This window comes from Trachinotus anak, unplaced genomic scaffold (genome assembly GCF_046630095.1).
Source record: "Trachinotus anak isolate AG129_WGS33_773 ecotype Australia unplaced genomic scaffold, CSIRO_AGI_Tana_v1 ptg000034l, whole genome shotgun sequence".
NCBI lineage: Eukaryota > Metazoa > Chordata > Actinopteri > Carangiformes > Carangidae > Trachinotus > Trachinotus anak.
Window position 1 is genome coordinate 5,860,996 of NW_027273885.1, and position 21,840 is coordinate 5,882,835.

The 21,840-nt window shown below is 41.3% G+C and overlaps 3 protein-coding genes across 3 annotated transcripts; 1 reads left to right on the top strand and 2 right to left on the bottom strand.

Moving 5' to 3' along the window:
- Window positions 1-2,232: 2,232 nt before the first annotated feature.
- sgcg (sarcoglycan, gamma) lies at window positions 2,233-13,764 on the bottom strand. The gene is made up of 8 exons (XM_071471671.1): window positions 13,554-13,764; window positions 9,171-9,372; window positions 8,465-8,569; window positions 7,187-7,274; window positions 6,194-6,313; window positions 5,114-5,186; window positions 4,624-4,747; window positions 2,233-3,714 (listed from the first exon to the last, which is right to left on the bottom strand). Exons 2-8 carry the CDS (start codon window positions 9,363-9,365, stop codon window positions 3,547-3,549), a joined length of 873 nt encoding a protein of 290 aa, XP_071327772.1. The 5' UTR covers window positions 9,366-9,372; window positions 13,554-13,764; the 3' UTR covers window positions 2,233-3,546.
- A 3,472-nt stretch (window positions 13,765-17,236) lies between these two features.
- On the bottom strand, window positions 17,237-20,125 carry rps25 (ribosomal protein S25). The gene is made up of 5 exons (XM_071471877.1): window positions 19,991-20,125; window positions 19,308-19,397; window positions 18,982-19,165; window positions 17,392-17,490; window positions 17,237-17,294 (listed from the first exon to the last, which is right to left on the bottom strand). Exons 1-4 carry the CDS (start codon window positions 19,991-19,993, stop codon window positions 17,396-17,398), a joined length of 372 nt encoding a protein of 123 aa, XP_071327978.1. The 5' UTR covers window positions 19,994-20,125; the 3' UTR covers window positions 17,237-17,294; window positions 17,392-17,395.
- Window positions 20,126-20,152: 27 nt separating this feature from the next.
- Window positions 20,153-21,818, top strand: trappc4 (trafficking protein particle complex subunit 4). Its single transcript, XM_071471876.1, has 5 exons — window positions 20,153-20,469; window positions 20,659-20,833; window positions 21,062-21,165; window positions 21,277-21,403; window positions 21,566-21,818. Exons 1-5 carry the CDS (start codon window positions 20,295-20,297, stop codon window positions 21,642-21,644), a joined length of 660 nt encoding a protein of 219 aa, XP_071327977.1. The 5' UTR covers window positions 20,153-20,294; the 3' UTR covers window positions 21,645-21,818.
- The last annotated feature ends 22 nt before the right edge of the window (window positions 21,819-21,840 follow it).

Here is a 21,840-nt window from a genome sequence, read left to right on the forward strand (position 1 = left end):
TTTTTTTTGTAGGTTTATAAAAGGCAAATTAAAAGGTAATGGGTTGTCTGTCTGTGATTTAAACAATCCTGGCACTATGAAATTCCCATATTTTTATATTGCATCTATCTTTGAATATTTTATATGTTGTCTCAGGTTTACAAGCAGAGCAACCTATCTATTTGCTCTCTTAAGTGGAGTCATTAATTTAGTTCTAATGTAATCTGACTATTGATATTGACATGAGATAGTCACAGACTACAGGGCCAGCTGTAATGCATTATTTTAAGGATAAGTGTCCATCCTAGAATTTTCACAGAAAATAGAATTGCATTTTCAACAAAAATATCAATCAAACAGATTTGAAAAATGTTGAATTCTGAGTCAGATCTGATGCATATATGGCATAAAGTTTGCTATCTGAGCTTGTTGATGTTTGTTTTAATGCTGTTTTGTGAATCAAGGTGGTACAGCAAAGCTTATCCACTAGAGTGCACCAGAGAGTCACCAACCTGGTTAGGAAATGCTGAAAACTGTATCAGTCCACATGGTACAGCTTTCATGCACAGCCGAAAAAAAGAGGCTGTAAAACTTTAAAATGATCACGTGATAAATGAAAAGCCTACCCATCCTCTGGTATCTTCCAGTCCATAAGATATGCTTAATAAGAAGAATTATACATTTTATTTACATGAGGCTTTCAAGGCACTTAAGGACACTTTAAAACACAGTAAAAGATAGATTGCAAGTACAAGGCATAAAATACAACAGTATAAAATAAAATAAATATAATTGCATAAATGTATACGAGTAAACATTAGTGTGTTAAACAGAATAAACAAGCTTGAGGAGGTGGGTTTTGAGTTGAGATTTGAAAATAGGAAAGGGATCAATGTTATGGATGTCTTGTGGGAGTGAGCTCCACAGTTAAGGGGCAACACAGCTGAAGGCTCTAGACCCCATGGTGGTCAGACAGGAGGAACAGCGAGATGAATGGAAGATGAAGATCTGATAGTACGGGCAGGTGTGTAGATATGGAGTAGGTCAGACAGGAACGGAGCGGACTTGAAAGTGAGAAGCATGATCTTGAAGTCAATGTGGTGTTTGACAGGGAGTCAGTGCAGCTGCTGGAGGACAGGAGTGATATGTTCTTTGGAAGGGGTTCTGGTAATGATACAGGTTTCTGAATTCTGAACCAGTTGAGGTTTATGAGGACGTTTGTGAGGAAGAACAGAGAGGCTAGAGTTACAGTAATCAATGCGGGGTGTCACTAAGAAATGTACCAAATAGCATTGCTGTGTGTTGTAAGTGACCGATGTAAGCGATTGATATTGTGTAGATGGAAAAATGCAGCTAAAAATGATGTTATTGATGTGTGCTACAAAGTGCAAGGTGCTATCAAGGATGACACCCATTCCTCTTGAAGGAGGAATTGTTACATTTGGGATGAGTAAGGAGAAACTGTAGAGTTTGGCTGAAGTTGTTTTGGTACCAACAAGGAGTACCTGAGTTTTATCACTGTTGAGTTTTAGAAAGTTATAGGACACCAGGATTCAATTTACAGCAGGCAATCAGAGTGGGAAGGGGGTGGAAAAGGAGAATTTGGCCTGGTAGTCAAGTAGAGCTGGGTGTCTTAAGCATAACAGTGGAACTGTAAAGGTCTACAATTTCCGAAAAATCTGTCTAAGGGGGAGAAGGTAGATGAGAAATAGAAGGGAGCCTAGAACAGAGCCCGGGGAGGAATGTGATCTGAAATTCTTTAACTGAACAAACTGAGTTCGACCAGATAGATATGATTTAAACCACCCAAAGGGGTGCCAGTGATGGCAGTGTGCCAACAGATGATAACCTCTTCAGGAGAATGTTGTGAGAAACCGTGTCGAAGACTGAGCTCAAATCAAGTAGTACAAGGATGGTTAACAGTCTGCAGTCAGCTGCCATCAGCAGGTCATTTGCGACTTTGACCATGGCTCTTTCTGTACTTTGAGGTGGGAGGAGTCCAGACTGAAATTCTTCAAACGGATGGTTATCAGTAAGGTGAGAGAAAACCTGAGAAATGACAATTTTCTCAATTATTTCAGAGAGAAAAGGCAGATTTGAGATGCGACAATAGTTTGATTTGTTGGGGTCTGCACCAGGTTTTTTCAGAACAGAAGTTATTGCAGTTATTGTGATTAGAAAACATGAGAAAACATGAAAGCAGTCTTCAGAGAAACAAACATATGAGAATGACTTGGTCTGACAGACACGTCATAAAAGAATAGCACAAAGTTTATTCAACATACAAAATTAATAAATACACATTACACACTTTATCAAAATATGCCAGAACAGAGGTTAAAACTGCACTTTAACTACTTATCAACGCAACACCATGAGATGTTAATTATGCTAAAACAGTCTGGCAGAAAGGTAAATTTAAACTGATGCTAAACTGAGCGTAACCATCGTTACAAAATATTGCCTATTTTGACATTGTGAATCTTAGCTTAAGAAAATAAAATCAATGCATATTTAACACAAAATGCAAAACCAAAACTGAATTACTTTTCCACATAGAAGTCACAACCCATAACTACAGTGTCTTTATTAGACCTTTTTTACTTTTGCTTGTTGTTTTATTGGTCATAGACCCTGGCTATAGATGAGGTTACTGAACAAACACAGAGCAGTTTCATTGCAAGAAAAAGCTGTCTGTCTTGTTACTAATGCATAATTACATGCTTATGAAGGACTTAAAAATAACACAGGCCAAACATACATAAAAAACACATAATTACATGTGTGATCAACACCAATAACACTTTATGTTACTATAAGGACTTGGTATTTTAATCTCAACTTTATGAAGCAATCAAAACAAAATAAACTGTTGCCTAGAGTTGGAGTTGGAATTTGAGTTAGAAAAAAAAAAGAGATAAAGGCTATCTCTGAATCTCTCATGTGACTATGACAATGACAAAATATATACCAGCATTTCTTTATTTTTATTTTTATTTTATTTTATTTTATTTTTATCCAATTAAATAAAAACATGCTAAACACCAAAACAAAACTACAACATACCAAGGGCTTGGAGCCAGACAGACAAATATAAAACAAAATAATTTTCAATAACATTCTTTTGCCATTTCAGACACTTTTTTTTTAAATTATTCCAAGCCCTTGATACATGTCAATTTAATTTATTGCACTACAAGATAATATTGCATAGGATGTAAGCTGTTACCAGCTCCTCATTGCCCAGCCATGATACTGTGTGTGTAAAAAGTTCTCCGCAAAGCTCTGATGTAGATAAATTTGATACTGAGAGACAATTTGTTTCAGCTGAATAGAAGAAGATCATAAATGCAACTAAAAGGATACACTTCATGTCATCTCCAACATGTACGCCAGCAGGCATTTTTATTTTTACAGGCCTCAATGTGCCAGTGGAATCATTGTAGATCCACAGTGGTATAAACTTAAAAAAAAAAACTCAGGCTGGATATGAACAGTTGTGCTTGTTGCCTCCCAGAAGATGCATCTACCAAGAGATGGAAAATCAGTTACCTTATCAGAGTCTACCTAGCACTCCTGATTCTCGCTGCAAGTGGAGATGACCTCAGCCTTGGACAGGAAAAGCTTGCCACTGGGACAGACACAGACCTCGTAGAGACTCTGAGCATTTCCAGAAACCCCTCCTTCGCTCAGGGGCAAACTCGGCATGCGCACCGTCTCGGCATCCAGCACCAGCTGCACAGCAGACAGTGTGGAGAGCAGGTACGGTTAAAGGAGAACAACACAGTCGCATTAAATCAACAAGGAAATGTCACTCTGCTTCATTCTCTCCACTTCAGCCAAGTGCATACACACTGGGAACTACAGAGGGAGGTCCAGTGAGTGTCTAACAAGTGCACTGGTCCATGAGGAAGATAATAGAAGATAATAATAAATAGAATATGATACGAAGTTCACGTTTCTGTGGCAGAAAAACTACTGAAAACCGCTCCTATTATTATCCCGGATGTTTAGTGCAGATAACACCCTTTCCTTCCCTTTAGCAAGAAAAGAGAGATGTGGGTGTGGTACACCCTGTAACTTCATCATAAAAAGGTCAAATAAGTGCCTGTGACAGTAGAGACTAGAGTTCAGCTTGCTTGCTGCATCACAATAATTACCCAGCTCTCATTGACTGTACACCACCACACCACAACAGGTTTATAGAGCCCAAACAAAAGTTTTATAAGTTCAAGGAGTAACGAGCTCATTACAGCTTCAAGACAAGTATTATAGTGGTCTTTTTTAGTTTAATAAAGACCTCTTCATGTTCACAAATAAATAGTACAATCGTACAATCAGTCATTTCTCACAGTCAGCACTTCACCTTTAGAGCCACAAGCAATAGATACATGTTGCTTTTTACAACAAGATAAAGTAGAATAGTAGAACTAAAGTAGAACTGGTCGGATGAGCTGTCAAAAGGTGATCTTTGAGGTATTTTGGGAAAGAAAATGTAGAAAAAGCAGAGCTACTGTCCAACAGAAGTGTGACGCAGCACGTTGCTCAGAAAGCTTACTGTATATTCTGGTAATCAAAAGAAAAAACAGGCCTGAATGTGATGATATGTAGCAGACTTCAGGGAGCGCACAATGTTTTTCTTACCAGTCCGACACTCGACTGCAGAATAACATCCATGTTGGACGCAGCTTCAATGTTGCCAGCTAGGGCTTTGATATGAACTCCTTTCGGCGCGTCCATACTGAGAGAGCGAGTAGGAGACTCCAACCTAAAGAAAAACATCTCGGCTTAATAAATACATCTTCCACCCATATTATCTTCATATTTTCTTTTTATGAAATGCCACCTCTTTAAATCTGAACATATTTGCGGAAAATCTGATCCTTTTTAGTTCCACATTCATTCCATTGCAACCCAGTAATGACACTGCATTACAGCAATACTGAAGAAGGTAAAATTACAAGTGTGTCTTAGAACCGTAAGGTTTTGTATTTCTTCAGTGGATATCGTGCAAATGTATTGTTTACTGCTGTGACTTGGCTCAGTCCACAGAATGTTCTGAATATCTCCCTTAAACTTAGACATGACTTGTTACCCACTAACGTGACCCATGCAAGATGGCCGAAATGCTCACCTCAGGTCTTTGAAAGGCTCAGACCTCAGCTGGGGCGCCTCCACTGAATGCTGGAACAGCGCTCCCTCAGGACCTGATGGAGAAAGAGAGGCGCACATTCACATGCTTCAGCTGAGGTTGAGTCCATTCTCCTGCAGTCACAGGACCTCATGCCCACACGTGTAGGCTGAACTTGTTACCATGTGCTTATGGTACAGAGTTTCTGTGATTTCAAAATCTTATCAGCTATCTAGCAGTCAAATAGACTTAAATAAGGGCTAAAATGATGTACAACTACTTAAAACAAGCATCTGATAAGCTGTTGGAATTTATAGCATTTGAGCCATTCTAGCGACAAGGCTTCAGGTCTGTCAGTCAGTCCACCACTTTGGTCCAGACCCAAACCCCGCAACATACTGTACAGAATGTGGATCCAGTTGTGGTGGATGAAACTACTGCCCTCACAGTGGGTACAAAAGCTTTGTTTCAAGGATTTTTAGAAAACATCCCCTCCTCAGCTGCTGCTGCTGCCTGCTGCTCTCTGCGGATCAAAATGACCCCAGGCATAATGAAGCTATCAGCTGACACTGCCTTCGACATTAATCAGCCATTATGGTGTGTAGTCAGTGACCCACAGCACCATCAACACACACACTGGACACTGAGACACTGGGAATGCTGGACAGGAAAGATGAAGGGGGAAAGTTCAGCCTGATATTTCATACATATGACATATTGCATGATACTGAGGTGTGCTATTGTTTTTCAAAAAATACTTGATTAGGATCTTCTATTAATGTGATGGATCTATCCTACATGGTGTTAATGCATCCTCAGGTGTAGATAACTGTGCTCAATGACATTTCATTTATATGTAGTTGTACTTGACAGATATCCACCCAGCTGTATGACACGAATGATTGTGTCTGTCCTTGTCCTTGGCTGCTGGATTGCTGCACAAATATCTGCCATCAAACCAAAAAGCTCCTGTTGAGTTCACATCTGTTGTCAATATTTTCTTTTTCCAAATCTGAAAAATGTTTTTCGCCGAGAGGTGTGGGATATTTCCAAGGAAACAGCAGGTGTGAGCTGTTGTTATACCTGTGACTCGTAGTTTGTCTGGTCCAATCACAGCCTGGTCGCCATCTGCAGTGAACAGCATGTTGTCACTGTGGGAGTTAATGAGCAGATTTCGAGTGTGTCCCTGAGCCTCTTTTGGACCTGCAACAACAACAACAACAATACCTAAAGGGGTTTGGCAACACTGAATGAAAAAAATCAATCATCAAAATGTATACTTTCTCTTCCTGTCATGTGTGTCAAAGCTGCAGTGCTGAGAGAATACAATGAGACACATCCATGCTTTGCTGTGTGACAGTCCCGGTCTCCTCACACACACAGCGGTTTGGTGGCAACAAAGGTGAGTAAACAACCAAAAAAAAAAAAAAAACGGAAAAATGAACAGATAAAAAAATGGAAAAGCAACACATCTGATGTTATCTCACTTCATCCTTCAGTACATCAATGTTCAGAGCCCTGCAGGTAGATCAGTCAGTGGGAGATTTAAACCACTTCAGCACCTACAACTGTGAACCGGCATGTAATCTTCCCTAACAAGCATTTCAGTTTCATTCACAGAGGGCCGAGAGGATGCGGGCGGTGCTTTTTATGGCTTAATGATCAAGGACATATAACGGGCCTGTGGAACACGGCAATTAGTTGGGTCATTTGTTGGCCTTTTAATTATGACAAAATACCCCAACGCAGCCGTTGGTGAGCCGTAAAAGACGCACAAATATGATCCTCTGCAGGCCTTGGGCCCTCTGTGTAATACAGAATGATCCAGAAGCCGCGGTGGAGAGAGGAATGTTGCATTTAATGAATTTTAAATGGAAATGGAAGAGAATGTAAATGGAAAGATGGCCTCTTGTCACTGTTAATGTAGGATGAGAAATCGCTGCAGGACAAGTGCATGAATGACTTTACTATTGCCCTCATACATCAGTGGGATACTTTGTTATGCATGAGTGCTATATGTGTCTGTGTGCGTGTGTGTGTGTGTGTCTGTACACGTGTGCTCTTTCAGGGTCTCACCCACTGATATCCTCCCCGTGACATCCCCATTTTCATTGCGGGCATTAAGGGAAACATTTTCCAATGAGTGCACTAGAAGTGAAGAATCCTGCAAAAAAACAGAAAGGAAGATTGCCATGTTAGCATGCTGAGCAGATACCACGTGATATGCTGTACGTCTGCAGCAGAAACAATGAGAATGGAAATAGTTTTCAGTATGTGGGAGCACAGTGTCAGTTAGTTGGACTGTTGGTCTCCTTTGATCTAGACTGAAATATCTCAATAAATATTGGCTGTGTTGCCTTGAAAATTTGTACAGATGGTCATGGGTCCCAGACAATGAATTCTAACCGCTTTGGTGCGCTTTGACTTTTCCTCGAACACCACCTTGAGGTTCACATTTGTGGTTGTGCGTGAATTATTCAATTAAAATGAACTGTAATGGGTTTGGTGATCCCTCGTTTTTTAATCCAGCAGCACCATGAGGTCAAATAGCACCACTTCCTAACAAGTAACCCTTTATAAAATGTAGAAATTATGGTATAAATTATGGTCAAAAAATTTATAAATAGAATCCATATATGAACAGTCACTTCCTGTTCCATCCTAGCTGTAAGGAAGGGCTGTTTATTCAAATGAGCTAAGAAACTTTTCATCTCAAAGGCAAACCAGTAGCTCACAAACTCCTGAATCTCATTAGAAATCCATAGAATACATTGAAGAAAGTGTCCGTCCCTAATGAGGAATACACTGGCTTTTTAATGAGGCCCATAAAGTAAGAAAGAATGCTAAAAAAAAATGCTGCTATGAGCAAGAAAAGCCATAACATGCAAACAACTGCAGCAAAGTGTTCCCATCTGCTGCTAGCAGGCAGGCTATAAACTACTTTCCACCACAAATATCCCTGAGGTTAATGGGCAGCTCTCTGCACCACCACGTGCAGTGTGTGAGACTGCCAAATCCAGTTTGCTCTGACACATCTCCCAAAGAAAAGTACAGTCAGAAATATCCAGTTGAGCTTGATAAAAACTGCTTGAGTGTCTGAGGTGATAACAGGACGTGTAGTCTGCACGGAACCAACTCACAATCTAGTTTCAAAGTTGGTAAACAATGAGATTGAATAATGGGCAGGCTGTCGGGCTACTCAACTGAGCAAACAGCAGCCTGACAATTAGGTTGGAAGAAGACAGAAGAGGGAGGAAAGCAGAAGGTAGAGTGGGGAGGAAAAAAGAGGGAGATCAGAGTGAGGAAGAATGTGGGAGGACGAGCATGAAAAGTGTGTGTTCCTGATTATCATACTTCTCTGGAGTGGATCTCCTGAGCGTAGACGGGAAACAGAAACTCTGACTCGCCCTCCTCCAGCTTGACCCCATCTGAGTGTACTTGTAGGAGCCCCATCCCTTCCTGCAACAGAAATGAAGACACAGAGTGGTGTATTCAGACTAAATAGCAGTAGGTTTAGGGGAGGAAGAACTTTGATTTCATCAGTCAATCGCTTCACAGGTTTCCAAGTGTGAAACACATGTTGCGTAGTTCCCTGTGGCACGTTGGGCCATCTAAGAATAAACCAGCCAGTTGCTTTAGCTGTGCAGGCATTTCACAACAGTGTGTGTGTGTGTGTGTGTGTGTGTATGGGTGTGTGTGTGGGTTTGTTGCAGCTCTTGTTCTGTTTCTGCATAAATCCACAGCTGCCATCTGGACTTGAGTCAAGCTGACAAGACCCCATGAAATAACAAACACTTAAGCTCTCCTGTTTAGTCAGCCAGCTATCAGTTAATGATGGATAATACCACGGCCTCTGCTACTACATATAATAAGCAGGTAACACTGGAGCAGTGTGATGGATACACTATCAGAAACTAGACACAAAAATATTCAGGGAAGATTGTGATCATTGGCAAAAGTATGATACAGAAGAAAAGCAGTGAAGGAAGAAAGGCAGGAAACAAAGCAGTGAAAATGCTCCCAGCTGGAAATACACACTGCCAAGGTGAGTCATGCATACCGTGTTGAACCACATCACCCTGAGGATCCAGATGGTGAGAGCGAAGTTGACCACCAAGATGACGATGAGCAGCAGGACAAACAGGTAGAGGCAGCGCTTCCTCCAGCCATAGATGCCGATCTTGTAGACGTGGTCGGCCACCGGCCTGGGCGAGCTGCTGCCCTGGGTGGTGGTGACATACTGCTCCCGCACCATCTGCTGGCTGGGCACAACACACGGAGCCCGGTGCACAGGCAATATTAACAGATGTTAAAAAAGAAACACAACACACACACACACACACACACATACATACACAGATTTTGCTCTTCCATGCTGCTCACTGAGACTGGATGTTACAGAGTCAGTGGGAGTTTGTGAGGGATCAGAGAAAACAGGCCATGGAAAGTAACATTATTTACATGTAATATAGGTCAGCTGCCTACACAGAGGGAATTAATTTGACAAAAGCAACACTGTTTTTTTACAGAGTAACATTATCATTCATTTGGAATCGTGTTTCTAGCGACCTGGGGAATCTAAGTCCAATATTAACCCTCCTTTTAGCTCTGTTTTGGTCTCCACCAACTGCTGTGTCTCTTTACATGATTACTGTGCCACTTTGTTCACCAGCTAGTTGCTAACTTTGTTCTTTCTTTTTTGTTCTTTTTAGAGATTTCTTCCTGATAACAGCTGCCAGCTCCGGCCAGAATCTACACTATGAGAGTGGGGGAGTCGACCAAAACACAGCAGTAAAGTTAAACACCAGATATATTAGCTGAAAGTCGCTACAACCTGTAGAGTTGAGTAAAATGACAAAGTTGGGTTATCATTTTCTGTATTTGTTGCTACAAGTGACCTCTTTCACACACTGGTAGTCATGAGATCCATTGTTGATGTAAGGAATGTTGATTATAGCTGCTTTAGGCATTTCTTTAAAGCCTGCAGTCACAGTGACGAGTATTTGAATAGAAGGCAACTTTTTCTTCTCATTAAACCCACTTAGATATGCTCTGTATGTCAGTGAGAAATATTAATCTTTTTCTTTCATTTATTCCCTTTTGGGTCTTTAAAGAGGAACATTCCATACATTTGCAGCCTTCTACATTATTGCTGAAGGTTTGGAGGAAGAATTCAGACATCAGAGAGATATCAATATCTGGATTTAATACAATTTAATAATGTATAACCTGGTAAGTAACAGATCGTTCCTATGGGTTTGTTCTGAGATGTCTCTTGACTTTCCAAAGTGGGGCGGGTTTCTCTGACAGAGCTTTCACACATCTTAAAAAAATCCAACTTCACAATGTTTCGGTTCCATTTTTCCAGCCTTCAAGCTTAATTATATACATACAAACAGACTAATGGCACCTCCATGCAATGCCTTGTTCACACAGTGTACATACAGTGTGTTTGTTATTCATGAGCCCAGATCTCGTGCACAGATCTACTGGATATCTGGCCCACTGCACCAGTGGAAAACTTGACTGTGTTTCCAGCAGTTTTACGAAAAGGCAAAGGAAAAGGAAAATGCCACTTATTACAGAGCAGGGGCGGAACTTTCTGGCCACACAGCAGCAGGCTATCGATGGCAGAGACCAAGGAGGTGAATGTCAGCACACTTCAAACTGCAGCCAGTGTTATAAATTACGACACAACAGTAGTTTTGTGTATTCAGTTCACGTGAGCACAGACCGAGCTCGCTCGGCGGTTCAGGAGCCCATCCAGCCAGTCAGCACATGTGGGCCATCTGACACAGTGACAACAGGGAACCTCAGGGACGGATTTCACAGCGGCACAAGAAGTGTGTGTTCTCGCACATTGGAGCCAAGAACAGTCTCACAGGGCTGCAGAGAGAGGAGCTGTGTCACTTTCTATTGATTAATCTACATTAATAACCAGGCGCAGGCTGCAGAGAAAGCTGCTTTCGCTGAGAACAAGGTCGGAGGAAAATGCTGCCATGCTGTGGGTAATTTTGAGTCGATAGAGCACCAGAAAACAGACAAAGATTGTTCCTTTCTCTTCACAACAAAGTGCTCCAAATCTTTAGTGCCGCCACACCTCAACTTTATAGCAAAAGTTATCTAAAATGCATCTAGGTTGTCTCAGTTGTGTTTTCTGAACTTGACTCCAGTCACCAGGCTGATTTACATACAGGACAGATGTTGCATCTTACTGCCACAGTAAAGGTGTTTTCCATCACGTTACCGGAGCCACTTCGCAGAGCAAGAAGTAATTCTTCCTTGACATTAACAGATGTTCAGCTGGGCACGTCATCCCACTGTGACTCTCGTGGTGATGATGATACAAGCAAGAGACAGACTCCCTCCATACATTGACAAACTGTATGAACAAAATAGTGTTTCTGTGAATAATGAAGGTAAACAGTGTTCCGCCCTCTAAACATGGGATGATGGATAAAAGCAAATGCGCTCGCTGCTGGGGTCTCTGAGGTCCTGGAGAAGATGTTTCCCAGAGACGATGATAAAGGCCCGTAGTCTCCGCGGCTCATTTCTTGCTGTTTGCAGTAAACACAGGGAGGAGACGTGTGGGCATAAAAGGCTGAGAGTATTTCTATGACCGAACGCGCCTCTCCACAGGACCTGTCACATGGCCTGCAAGCCCAGCTGTGATGAATAGCCCTTATTTCAAAAACCAGAAGAATGAATGCTGCTTGAAAAAGGAGAAAAAAATGCGAGCCACGAGGGAGTGGAAAGCGAAAGTTGATAAGGAGTAGGTTATGTGAAATCCTTTTTTTATTTTGTCCATATCTCACCTCATTTATATTTATTAATCGGACTTATGACAATGAGTCATGATGGCAAATTGAATCTCAGCTTTGCAGCAGGGCAACAGCAACTTTTTTAGAGGGTGTATACTTCAACATGTCATGACTTTGCTCTGCTTTTATTAACGTGGATTCAGTTTGGTGTTTTTTTTCCCACTGAGAGTGTCTGTTAAAATAAAACAACTCCAGTATCCCCACTCAATACCTATTACCAGCCACAGATCATTTGCGTGTTATCATGTTGTTCAGCCTAACTGTGCACTTTGGGCAAATGAGCGGTGAGGATGAAAGAGCTGTGGATTCGTTCATAATGATGTTAATGAATTTGATCTAACCCAGTCCAATTACTTCAAATGAAAGCATTAGGAGGCCTCCTTACTTCAGCAGCAGTTGGAAGAAGGAAGCAGCTTTGAGGCTGGATCTTTAAAGGCGTCTTCCAGCTCCAGTTTCAGCGTTACCACCAGCCCTTCAGCCACAGACTGATCCCTCCATAGCAACCCAAATAAACACTCCCTGAACAGCCTCGCTGCTCAAGTGCCAGGAATGCTCAATTTATGGAACATTGTGATCGGAAATACAGTCTGACCAAATAGCCTTAGGAGAAAATTGTTTTTATCACGATCATGCCTTTATTTTCTTTCAAAACTTCCTGGTGATAGAAGCTTATTATTTTAAATGAGATTTTAATATTTTAATAACGTTACAAATATGGATCCTATACCACAAGGGACGCAAGTTGAAAGGCACTGTGGACGTCTAACAGTCCTCTGCTCTCTGAGATGAAGAGTACTTGGTTCAGCACTGTTAGCAAGGCTATTTATCTGAGGGCACCCTCTCAATTAACCTTAAAGCAGTGATGCTCCCTGCCAGGCTCTGTCTCTGACCTCTGGATGACAGTGAGGGCTCGGCCAGACAGGCTCACTGCTCGCCCTAAAAATCCACAGGGTCCGGCTGTGATTGAGAATCCAGGCTTCCCTCTGAGCACAGGCCTGACCCGACCGAACGCCAGAAGTTTGAGTGAGTTAGAGAAACTCAAATCGTTTAGCTGGTTGTCTGTGAGTGGAGTGAGGAGCGATTGAAAGCTGAGCACAGGGCTTCTGAAGTTTCTGTCTGCCTGTCTGGTAAGTGCCTGACAACATGTCTCCACTCGGCTGTGATGCCTTAACTTCTAAAAATAGGACACAGCATTGTGAACTAAATTTAAAAAAGCTCCACAAGACACACGCACAGACACACACTCCATAGGTATAAGTAATGAACAACCATTTAGACACTGGGGGACTGCTCATAACACAAGTAAAACATTAGTGGGTGCTCTTTTGCAAAGTTATTCTGTATTTCATTATTGCTGCCCATGTATGGTAAAACTGCCGACAGCTGGCAACTAAAAACATTTTTTCTAAATCCCCAAACCACCTCTGTGAGGACTACAAAGTGTTCACAGCACAACATGAGACACATGACTCACAAAGAAGCAAAAAAAAAAAACAGAAAAAAAGAATGGACAGTAGGTCAAAGGTTGCCATTATAAAACTCTTCAACTTCATCTTAGGACGAGGTTATCACAGAAACACAATGACACAGATTACATGTGCTGAAAAAGGCAGAGTACTCACTGTTGTGTGCTGTGGCAGAGCAGTCCTCTTTCCTACGTTACAGTAAGCAGAGCTCGAGCTGGTACGAGGAGCTTGAGAGGCAGCAGCGCTTGAGCTCCTCACACGTCTGTCAGCCACTCAACAGCTGTGTGCCATAAATTCAGCTCTGGAAGAGAAATCACCACGAGACGGCGCTCCCACTCCCCTGCTTCCCCTCGCCCCCTGACTCCCTCTGCCTTTTTTCAACCGTCCTGCAGACATTTGAATGCCATCAATGTGTGTGTGAAAGAGAGAGAGAGAGAGAGAGAGGGAGGGAGGGGAGGAGGAGGAGAATTAAACATCAGTGAAGAGGTTCAATCTCTCTCTCACAAACACACACACAGATAAAAACCATCCATAATGAACAGAGGCAGTTGTTTGTCATACATACCAGTGAGTCACTTTCACTGCCCGGCCCGAGGCTCGATGCAGTCCAGTCTAATTTGAGACTTCAGTCATGGCTCTCAACATGAAGTTAAGCTGGCCTTTCAGATAGCTGCGCTGGGTGACAGGCGGCAGGAAGGGCGGAACTTGTAGGGGGCAGTTAGTAAGTCGGGGTGGCAGAAGGGACAGGCAGCAAACACAACAAATTAATAGAAAGGAGGCGGGGGAATACTGCAGTTCTGAAATGGAAATAGTATGAATGATGACTTCGAATTGTTTCATTCACAAAATGCAGCTTCAAAAGTTAGTGTAGGTATTTCAACAAATATCAACTAATCCTTCAGTATTACTAAAACACACATGATTCATGTGGTTATGTATTAACACACTCCTGACTCTGTCATTTAAGACAATAAGAGCGTTTTTAAAAATACATTTTTGTTATAAAACATTTACATATATATAATATATATAGAGTTTATGTGTTCCCTTCTTTAACAGATTGGCTTCTCAAATTTATATAAATAAGTGGCAATTAATTAAGTCAGTGAGGCCATTATTAGAAAACTCATTTGATTCATTTATTAATTAATTAAAAGCTTACAAAACCAGAGAACATTTTATGAAATCGAGGCGGCAGAAGGACAGCGGTCCTCCAACTCTAGGAAAATCAATATATACTTACTCATGGAAGCCTTTACTGTTCAGAACCGTCTTTACATCCACTGATACACAAAAGCTTTTTCAGTCATTTAGATTTGTCCTTAGTAGTGGAGGACATCTCTAAGACATATCTAAGATGGATGCATCATTAGACATGTAGAAAAATTTTTAAAGAGAAAATTTTGGGGCAGCTTAAAGAAATGATAGATTAATCTTCTAAAAAAGGACAACTTCCTCTAATCTTACAGCACTTTTAAAATCAGATAAATCACCTATTAAATGTGAGTCATATGGACCCATTTCATCAATCAATTCTCATGAAAAAGTGATTGCAAAACCTCTTCCTTGACAATTACAGTTGCATTTACCATCTCTCAATAACCCAACAAGCTTTCGTTAAAGGTTGTCGAGCTTTCCACAGGAACTATGAAGACAACACCTTTAGTATAGGTTGATTTATTGTTGATTCCTGAAGCTACATGTTGCACACTGAAAAAGACACAAGCATGTTTTCATCCCACCCCCACATGTTCAGTAGTTGTAAAACCTCTTTTCTGTTGATAAAAATATCATTTTTAGAGGCCACAAACACCCATGGTAACTTTGATTAGCTTTGTTGCAGCATTGTCTTTACACAGAGTCTAGTGCCCTTACAAAATTCCCACCTTCAACGTGTGCAGAGAGGTAATTGGCCACAATCACTGACGGCATCAGAGAGCCTTTAAAAATGTACTGTATTCACAAATAAATACGGTGACACACAGAGCAGGCCCACCATTCACTTTTAGCGACACAGCAGGGAAATCACTTCTTACTGTTTTCAGCATTATATTGAGAAAAGTCGAACATGATTACAGACTCTGATTGCACTACTCAAAATTATAGGACTGCGAGTTTCACGTTCAGATGTGTTTAATGAGGCAAGTTCATTGTGCATACACATAAAAAATGTTAATAAACCTTTTAAAGTGAAGAAACAACTTTTGTGTCTATGGAATCAAACACCAACAGGTTCATTCTTTGCTCCAACATGCCACAGACACTTGCATGCATACGAGACAAAGCTCAGAAAATACAGATTTATAAATGTGACAGCTGGTCTCTTATAAACCCACTAGTGATGAACAGTGGCAGGTCACCTCCATTGAAAAACAGAGGTACTAATGTCTTTGCCTTCTCACAGGCTGAAGGGTGGTGCATCTGTCTGAGAGGAGCATCCTGCAGTTTGTTTTCCACTTGCTGCTTGAGGTATTGCTGCGCGGTGACAAAGGGACGTCTAACAGCATCTATCACAAGACTGCTGTCTTTTATGCCCTGAGCAAACATCTGACGGTGGAGAAAGCTTCTTCATGTCATACTATTTCTTATCAATAACTCATAACCTTTCAATGCCTGTGGCTTCTCACAGACAAATGGGTCATATGAGTCATGAATCTCTTGACACCACGTTAGAAATGGTTCATCTCAACCTGAACACACGATGAGTTGAGTTGGGATGTCTCTTTAAATTTACTGGGTGACAACACTAGGTACACTGCGTAGGTGAAGAGCCGGGGACGTTCATTACCAAAGACGCTGATAGAAATTTAATGCAAAAGAGTAATGAGGTGTGAATGTATCCAGCAGCACGGGCTCTTGAGTCAGTACAACACTCATCCCAAGTGTGCTATTTTGAACAGGATAACGTCTAAACAGCTTTGAAAGTCTGCTGCATGAGTAACATTGGCTTTCTGAACCCACATAATGTCAAAGTAAGTGTTTTCAAAGTACCTGAAAGCAATCAGATATAAAACTTTATTTTCAGTGTCTACAATAAAAGAGAATGGATTCCCAAGGCAGTTTTGTTAAAAGCGGTAGTTAAAGTCTTTAATGTGGCTACACAGTTAAATGTAATACCAACAACTGCCTTGTAACTTTTAACAAAGTAATGTGCCTTGATTTATGGAGGAATTAATTTCCTATCAATAGGACAGTGTTTACAAACACAATGATGAGGAGAAGCTGCTCTGTGTTATTACTGCTGTCAGATCCCAAGAGGCATCCTCCCTGTTTTATAGCATGTTGTGTAACCGTCTTTGTTTTCAGTATCAGATTTCAAACATTTTTGAACAAAGACCAAAAAAATCTCTTATTGCCCATGGGAAGGTTTGTTCTTTGTAGCTAACTCATTACTAGACACCTAGCTACAGTTGTGAGAACACTACCTTGGTCTCATGCAAAGGCATCAAATTTATACACAACATACGGCTTCCTGGGTGCGAGGCGACGGAGTACACACCAGAACTCCTCGTGAACATTGGGAGAACGTGCATTTCTTTACACAGATCAGTTGTTACTGAGAAGACAGTAGGAAATTACTCTGCTGCCTGGTTAGTGCACACTTTATCATGCTCCCATCTGCCTATTAGACCGCTTGACGTTTTAATTTCACACTTCACCATTTCTTGACCAAGATCTTTTTATATTTTGAAGTATAGGTCCTTAAGTTTTGTGCCATTTTCCTGAATGTAACCTCTGATACCAGTGTAACAATCTACCTACAAACTCATGAAAATGTTTTTACCAATTACCAGATGAGTTAAAGAAACATGAACATTAAAATAAATACACAGCTGACATTTTGTCTTTACAGTTTTTATTCACCTTTCATTACAAACAGGAAACAAACAGGAGAACCTGTAAGACAAAAACGCTGTAGGTCAGTGAACACAGCTTTAAAAATGAAGTGACAAAAATAACAATACATGCAGATGTTCAGTTTCTGCTGTGGTACCTGATTATGCTTTCTCCGCTGCTGCCTCCTCATCTCCACCCTTGGTGTTACGTGTGTAAATCAGCTGTGCTCTGTGTTTGGAGACCAGCTTGATCATGCCTGGAACACAAAACAGGACCATGTTCTATCAGTATAATCTCATGTGCTCAATTATTTTAGTCAACCTGTACTGCAACTCCAACCAGTGGAAGTGTCAGAAAACTGCAAGTATCAATGAAATTATGTTAGATACATATTCTACATCATATTACCAAAGGAAAAAGAGTAAACATAAGCAATATATATATGTTTTGGCTGTGTGGTATGTGTAGCCACTGCATCTCAGTAGTGGTCATACAGATTTCTTTAGATATCTGTACGACCACTACTGAGAGCAAAACTAAAATCAATTTAAGCATCAGTCATTACATAGAGCGTGTTTCATGTCATTACTGTAGACTACCTATAAATGCTGCTGCCTCACGTGTGGAACAAGTAAGAGGGGTTCATTTAGCAAAATGCTGAATAGTCTGGTGAAAACTTATTTATGCTGCAGTTTAACACATCTTATGTTAACAAAACAAGCCATTGGGGAGTCAAGTTCATGTGAGTCGAAGTCACCAAGTTTTTAAAAAATTCTAAAAAATAAATCCTACATACAGCAACGTTTTTTGTTACAGGTATCATATCTGAACTGTCCGACATCTGGTGAGATATACGAAAGAACTGCATAGTTGCAACTATGACATCATCCGTGCACTGTCATTTTGGAACAACTGAAAGAACATCTACCAAAAAAAGTATGTAGTGTGCAAGTATCAAGCATTTATAAATGTTCGGCACAGCCAATGTGCTGATGACTGTGGAGCATATTGATGGGATTAGCTTAATGTTGCATGACACTTCTACAGATGGCAAAACATGTTGGTGTTTAGTAGAGTTGCAGCCAGAACCATCACTATCTCCACCTCCACCCCTAATGCAAAAGACATGTCTTCTGGTATATGAGATTACTTGGAAGATCGAAGAAAACATTCAGAGAAGGTTTCATTTACAATCTCTAATTGACTTTCCCACCGGCCACTTACTGAGGGCAATTAATCATTTATTGTAAACATATGGAGACGTCTCATTTATCTGTTCCTTTGACTAAAATCCTACTCTTCACCAAAATGACTTTGCAGGATCTAAAATAAAACAGATAGCCAGTCTGTTGGAACTCCTCAGAGACAATCTTTGACAACAACCAGAATATTAATTTCTTTAAAAATGTCTGTAATTACTTAGTACTTAACATATTATTTCAGAACAGATGTCACCATCTGTTTGCTTTCTTATCTACATAATATTCACTACACTGAAATTGTGACGATAAGCCATCAAAATTCAACTTACACTATTAAAGAGTATATAAAACCAGAGCATGGCAGGTGGTTTAAAATACATCAACCAGCATGCCACACCTTGACCTCCCTACCAACCCCACTATCATAGACTAGACTTTTTCCTAACAATAAACCCTGACAAATAGTTTTAAGTTAGGATCCAGCCCTTCTTTGTTGGAGCCAACATGCACTGTTTGGGGGTACGAGCTGAAAAGGTGACGGTCACCTTTGGCAAGCAGTTCTTGGAGGGCGTTCCTGGCCAGGGAGCCACGGATCTTCAGCCTCTCTGACACAACAGCGGGGGTGATGAGCTTGTAGTTGGGAACTTCTTTGTACAACTTGTCGTAGGTAGCCTTGTCGAAGAGGACCAGGTTGTTGAGCTTGTCCCTCACTTTTCCCTTGGACCACTTCTGCTCAGAGTGAAATAAAAATGGGTTCAGCTTTCTCTCAGTGTGTGGGGAATGTCAGTGGTACAATGGTAGTTGGGACAATGAATCAGGACCCACATCAAACACAAAAGGACAAACTATGTCTAATTTAACCACTGCATACCTTCTTCTTGGCTTTGCCTCCAGACTTGTTGACTGGGTCCTTGTCCTTCTTGGACTTCCCAGTGTCCTTCTTCTTGTCTTGCTTGGGAGGCTGAAATCAAAAGACAAGTTGTAACTCTTCAAACTGTCTGTCACACTGAGACTACATGTGGGGTTTGGCAGCACGTTTGAACATTAGCATGTGTGCTGCATAATGTTACGCTTGTACAGGAAGGTAAGGATGATAAAATGCGCCCGGCTAGTGCCGCCTGGAGTTAGCTCGGCCGGCCGGTGTATGACGGCCTTGTCTGCGTCTTCATGGTGCGCTCCTATCCTCACTCTTAGTATTACTGATTTTATAATGCCTGAACATAGCTTCAGCTCTTCAGTGCTAGCGCAATGTGTGCATATACTTATACACTTAACATTTATACAGAGTTATTAAGGGCAACTTCATTCGGCTCGATTTCTGTAACCACAGTGCAGCATGAAAGCGTGGTGGAATTAGCAAGCTAGCTAGCTAACTAGCCAGCCGCTAAATGAGTAAAATGTAACCGTTAACTACTTAATTCACACTATTTCATCACAGCGTAGGAGACACGGTCCTTTCTCGATTTGTTCCGAGTAATTAGGACTCGGGTAGAGCTTCAGAAACAGGACCAATTTCTATTTTGTTTCGACAAAACGTGTAATAACTGTCCTCACCATGTTTCCTCGTCAAGATGTCGGAGCGAAAGGAAGTTCACCCGTGCAAGAGCCCCTTAGACAACCTGTATATGCGGAAATGGGGCGAGGAATTATGGGAACTTGAGTTTTCTCGTGTTTTCTCGTTTTTCTTGATTTTCACCATTATTATCGGTCCACCAAACTGCTGCACAGCAGTTATACCGAAACGTGAGTCAACAAAAAGTCAAACTGGATGACTGAGAGCTTATTTGTAGTTCTCCCGACTTTTGACACCGTTGAGGTCACATGACCGTGTTGTCAGCTGGGGCAGGACGCCGCAAAGATGGTGATCTTCAGTGTGTATGTGGTGAACAAGGCTGGAGGTTTAATTTACCAATATGACAACTCCGTGCCGAGAGCGGAGGCCGAGAAAACATTTAGCTATCCTTTAGACCTGGTGCTCAAACATCACGACGAGAAGGTCGTCGTGTCGTTTGGACAACGGGACGGAATCAGAGGTGACGCCTCAACCGAACTTTAGCATGTTGTTAGCTCATTTTACTTGCTAGCTACTGTGTGCAAAAGACTGTAAAACACCGCAAATGTGGTTAAAAAAAACAAGCGAGAATTTAAATGAATTAACGGATCATATGTCTGTACTAACTTCATGATCTGTGTATGATGTAATTTCTGTTGTCGTTTTCCAGTGGGGCATGCAGTGCTGTCAATCAATGGAGTTGACGTGATTGGAAAGAGCACGGCGGAGGGAAAGGACATCCTTGAATACCTGAAAGAGCCCTCAAATTACCCGGTGTCTATTCGGTTTGGACGGGCACGCCTGAGCTCCAATGAAAAGCTGATGCTGGCGTCCATGTTTCACTCGTAAGTTAAAACCATATTGTTTAATTCACTGTTTCACACTGGGGCTGCAGGGGGGGGGGGGGGGGGGTTAGGTTCAAGTCGTTGTTTGCAAGCATCTACTCCACAGCACATAGGACTTTCAGTGAGCTTCCTCTATTCTAAAATCCTGTTTATAAGTGAACAAGTGAGAGCTGTGTGGCTGATGTATTTGAAACACGGACTCCCATGTTATTTGTGTTTTTTCCTCAGGTTGTTTGCTATAGGCTCACAGCTGTCTCCTGAAGTTGGCAGCTCAGGGATCGAGATGCTAGAAACAGACGTATTCAAACTCCACTGCTTCCAAACTCTCACAGGTGAGTGGTATAAACAGTGTGATCGTGGGTGAAAAGAAGACTGCAGATGTTTCAGCAATAGTTGTTTACCTGACATCTTTCTCACTGTTTGTTCTGTCTTGGTTCCATCAGGGATAAAGTTCATTGTGCTGGCGGACCCTCGACAATCTGGCATTGATGCGCTGTTGAGGAAGATTTATGAAATCTATTCTGATTTTGCCCTCAAGAACCCGTTCTATTCTCTGGAAATGCCCATCAGGTAACAGGCACATTTCACCAGAGCATGATGTTGTTCTCCACCGTGCTCTGTGTACTTGTTACACTTCAGTTTACATATGAAGTATCTAATGTCTAACAACCACAAATCCCATTGATTGTGCCCTCTGATGTCATTGACACTGTAAACGTGTGTGATTTCCAGGTGTGAGCTCTTTGATCAGAATCTGAAGGGTGCCCTGGAGATCGCAGAAAAAGCCGGAAACTTTGGAGCCGGATCTTGAACTAAAGAGAACTAAAGAGACAGCATAAATATGCCTGAACTTCAATGACTGAGGATGTTGGTTAGGGAAATGAAGTGGATTTTCTTTGCTACTTTGGACTGGGATTTCACACATTGTAAATACAGAATGTTTTGTAAATACTTAAAGATTAAACTTGTGTGTATTAATATTTCATATTTTGTCTGTTTTTGGTTGC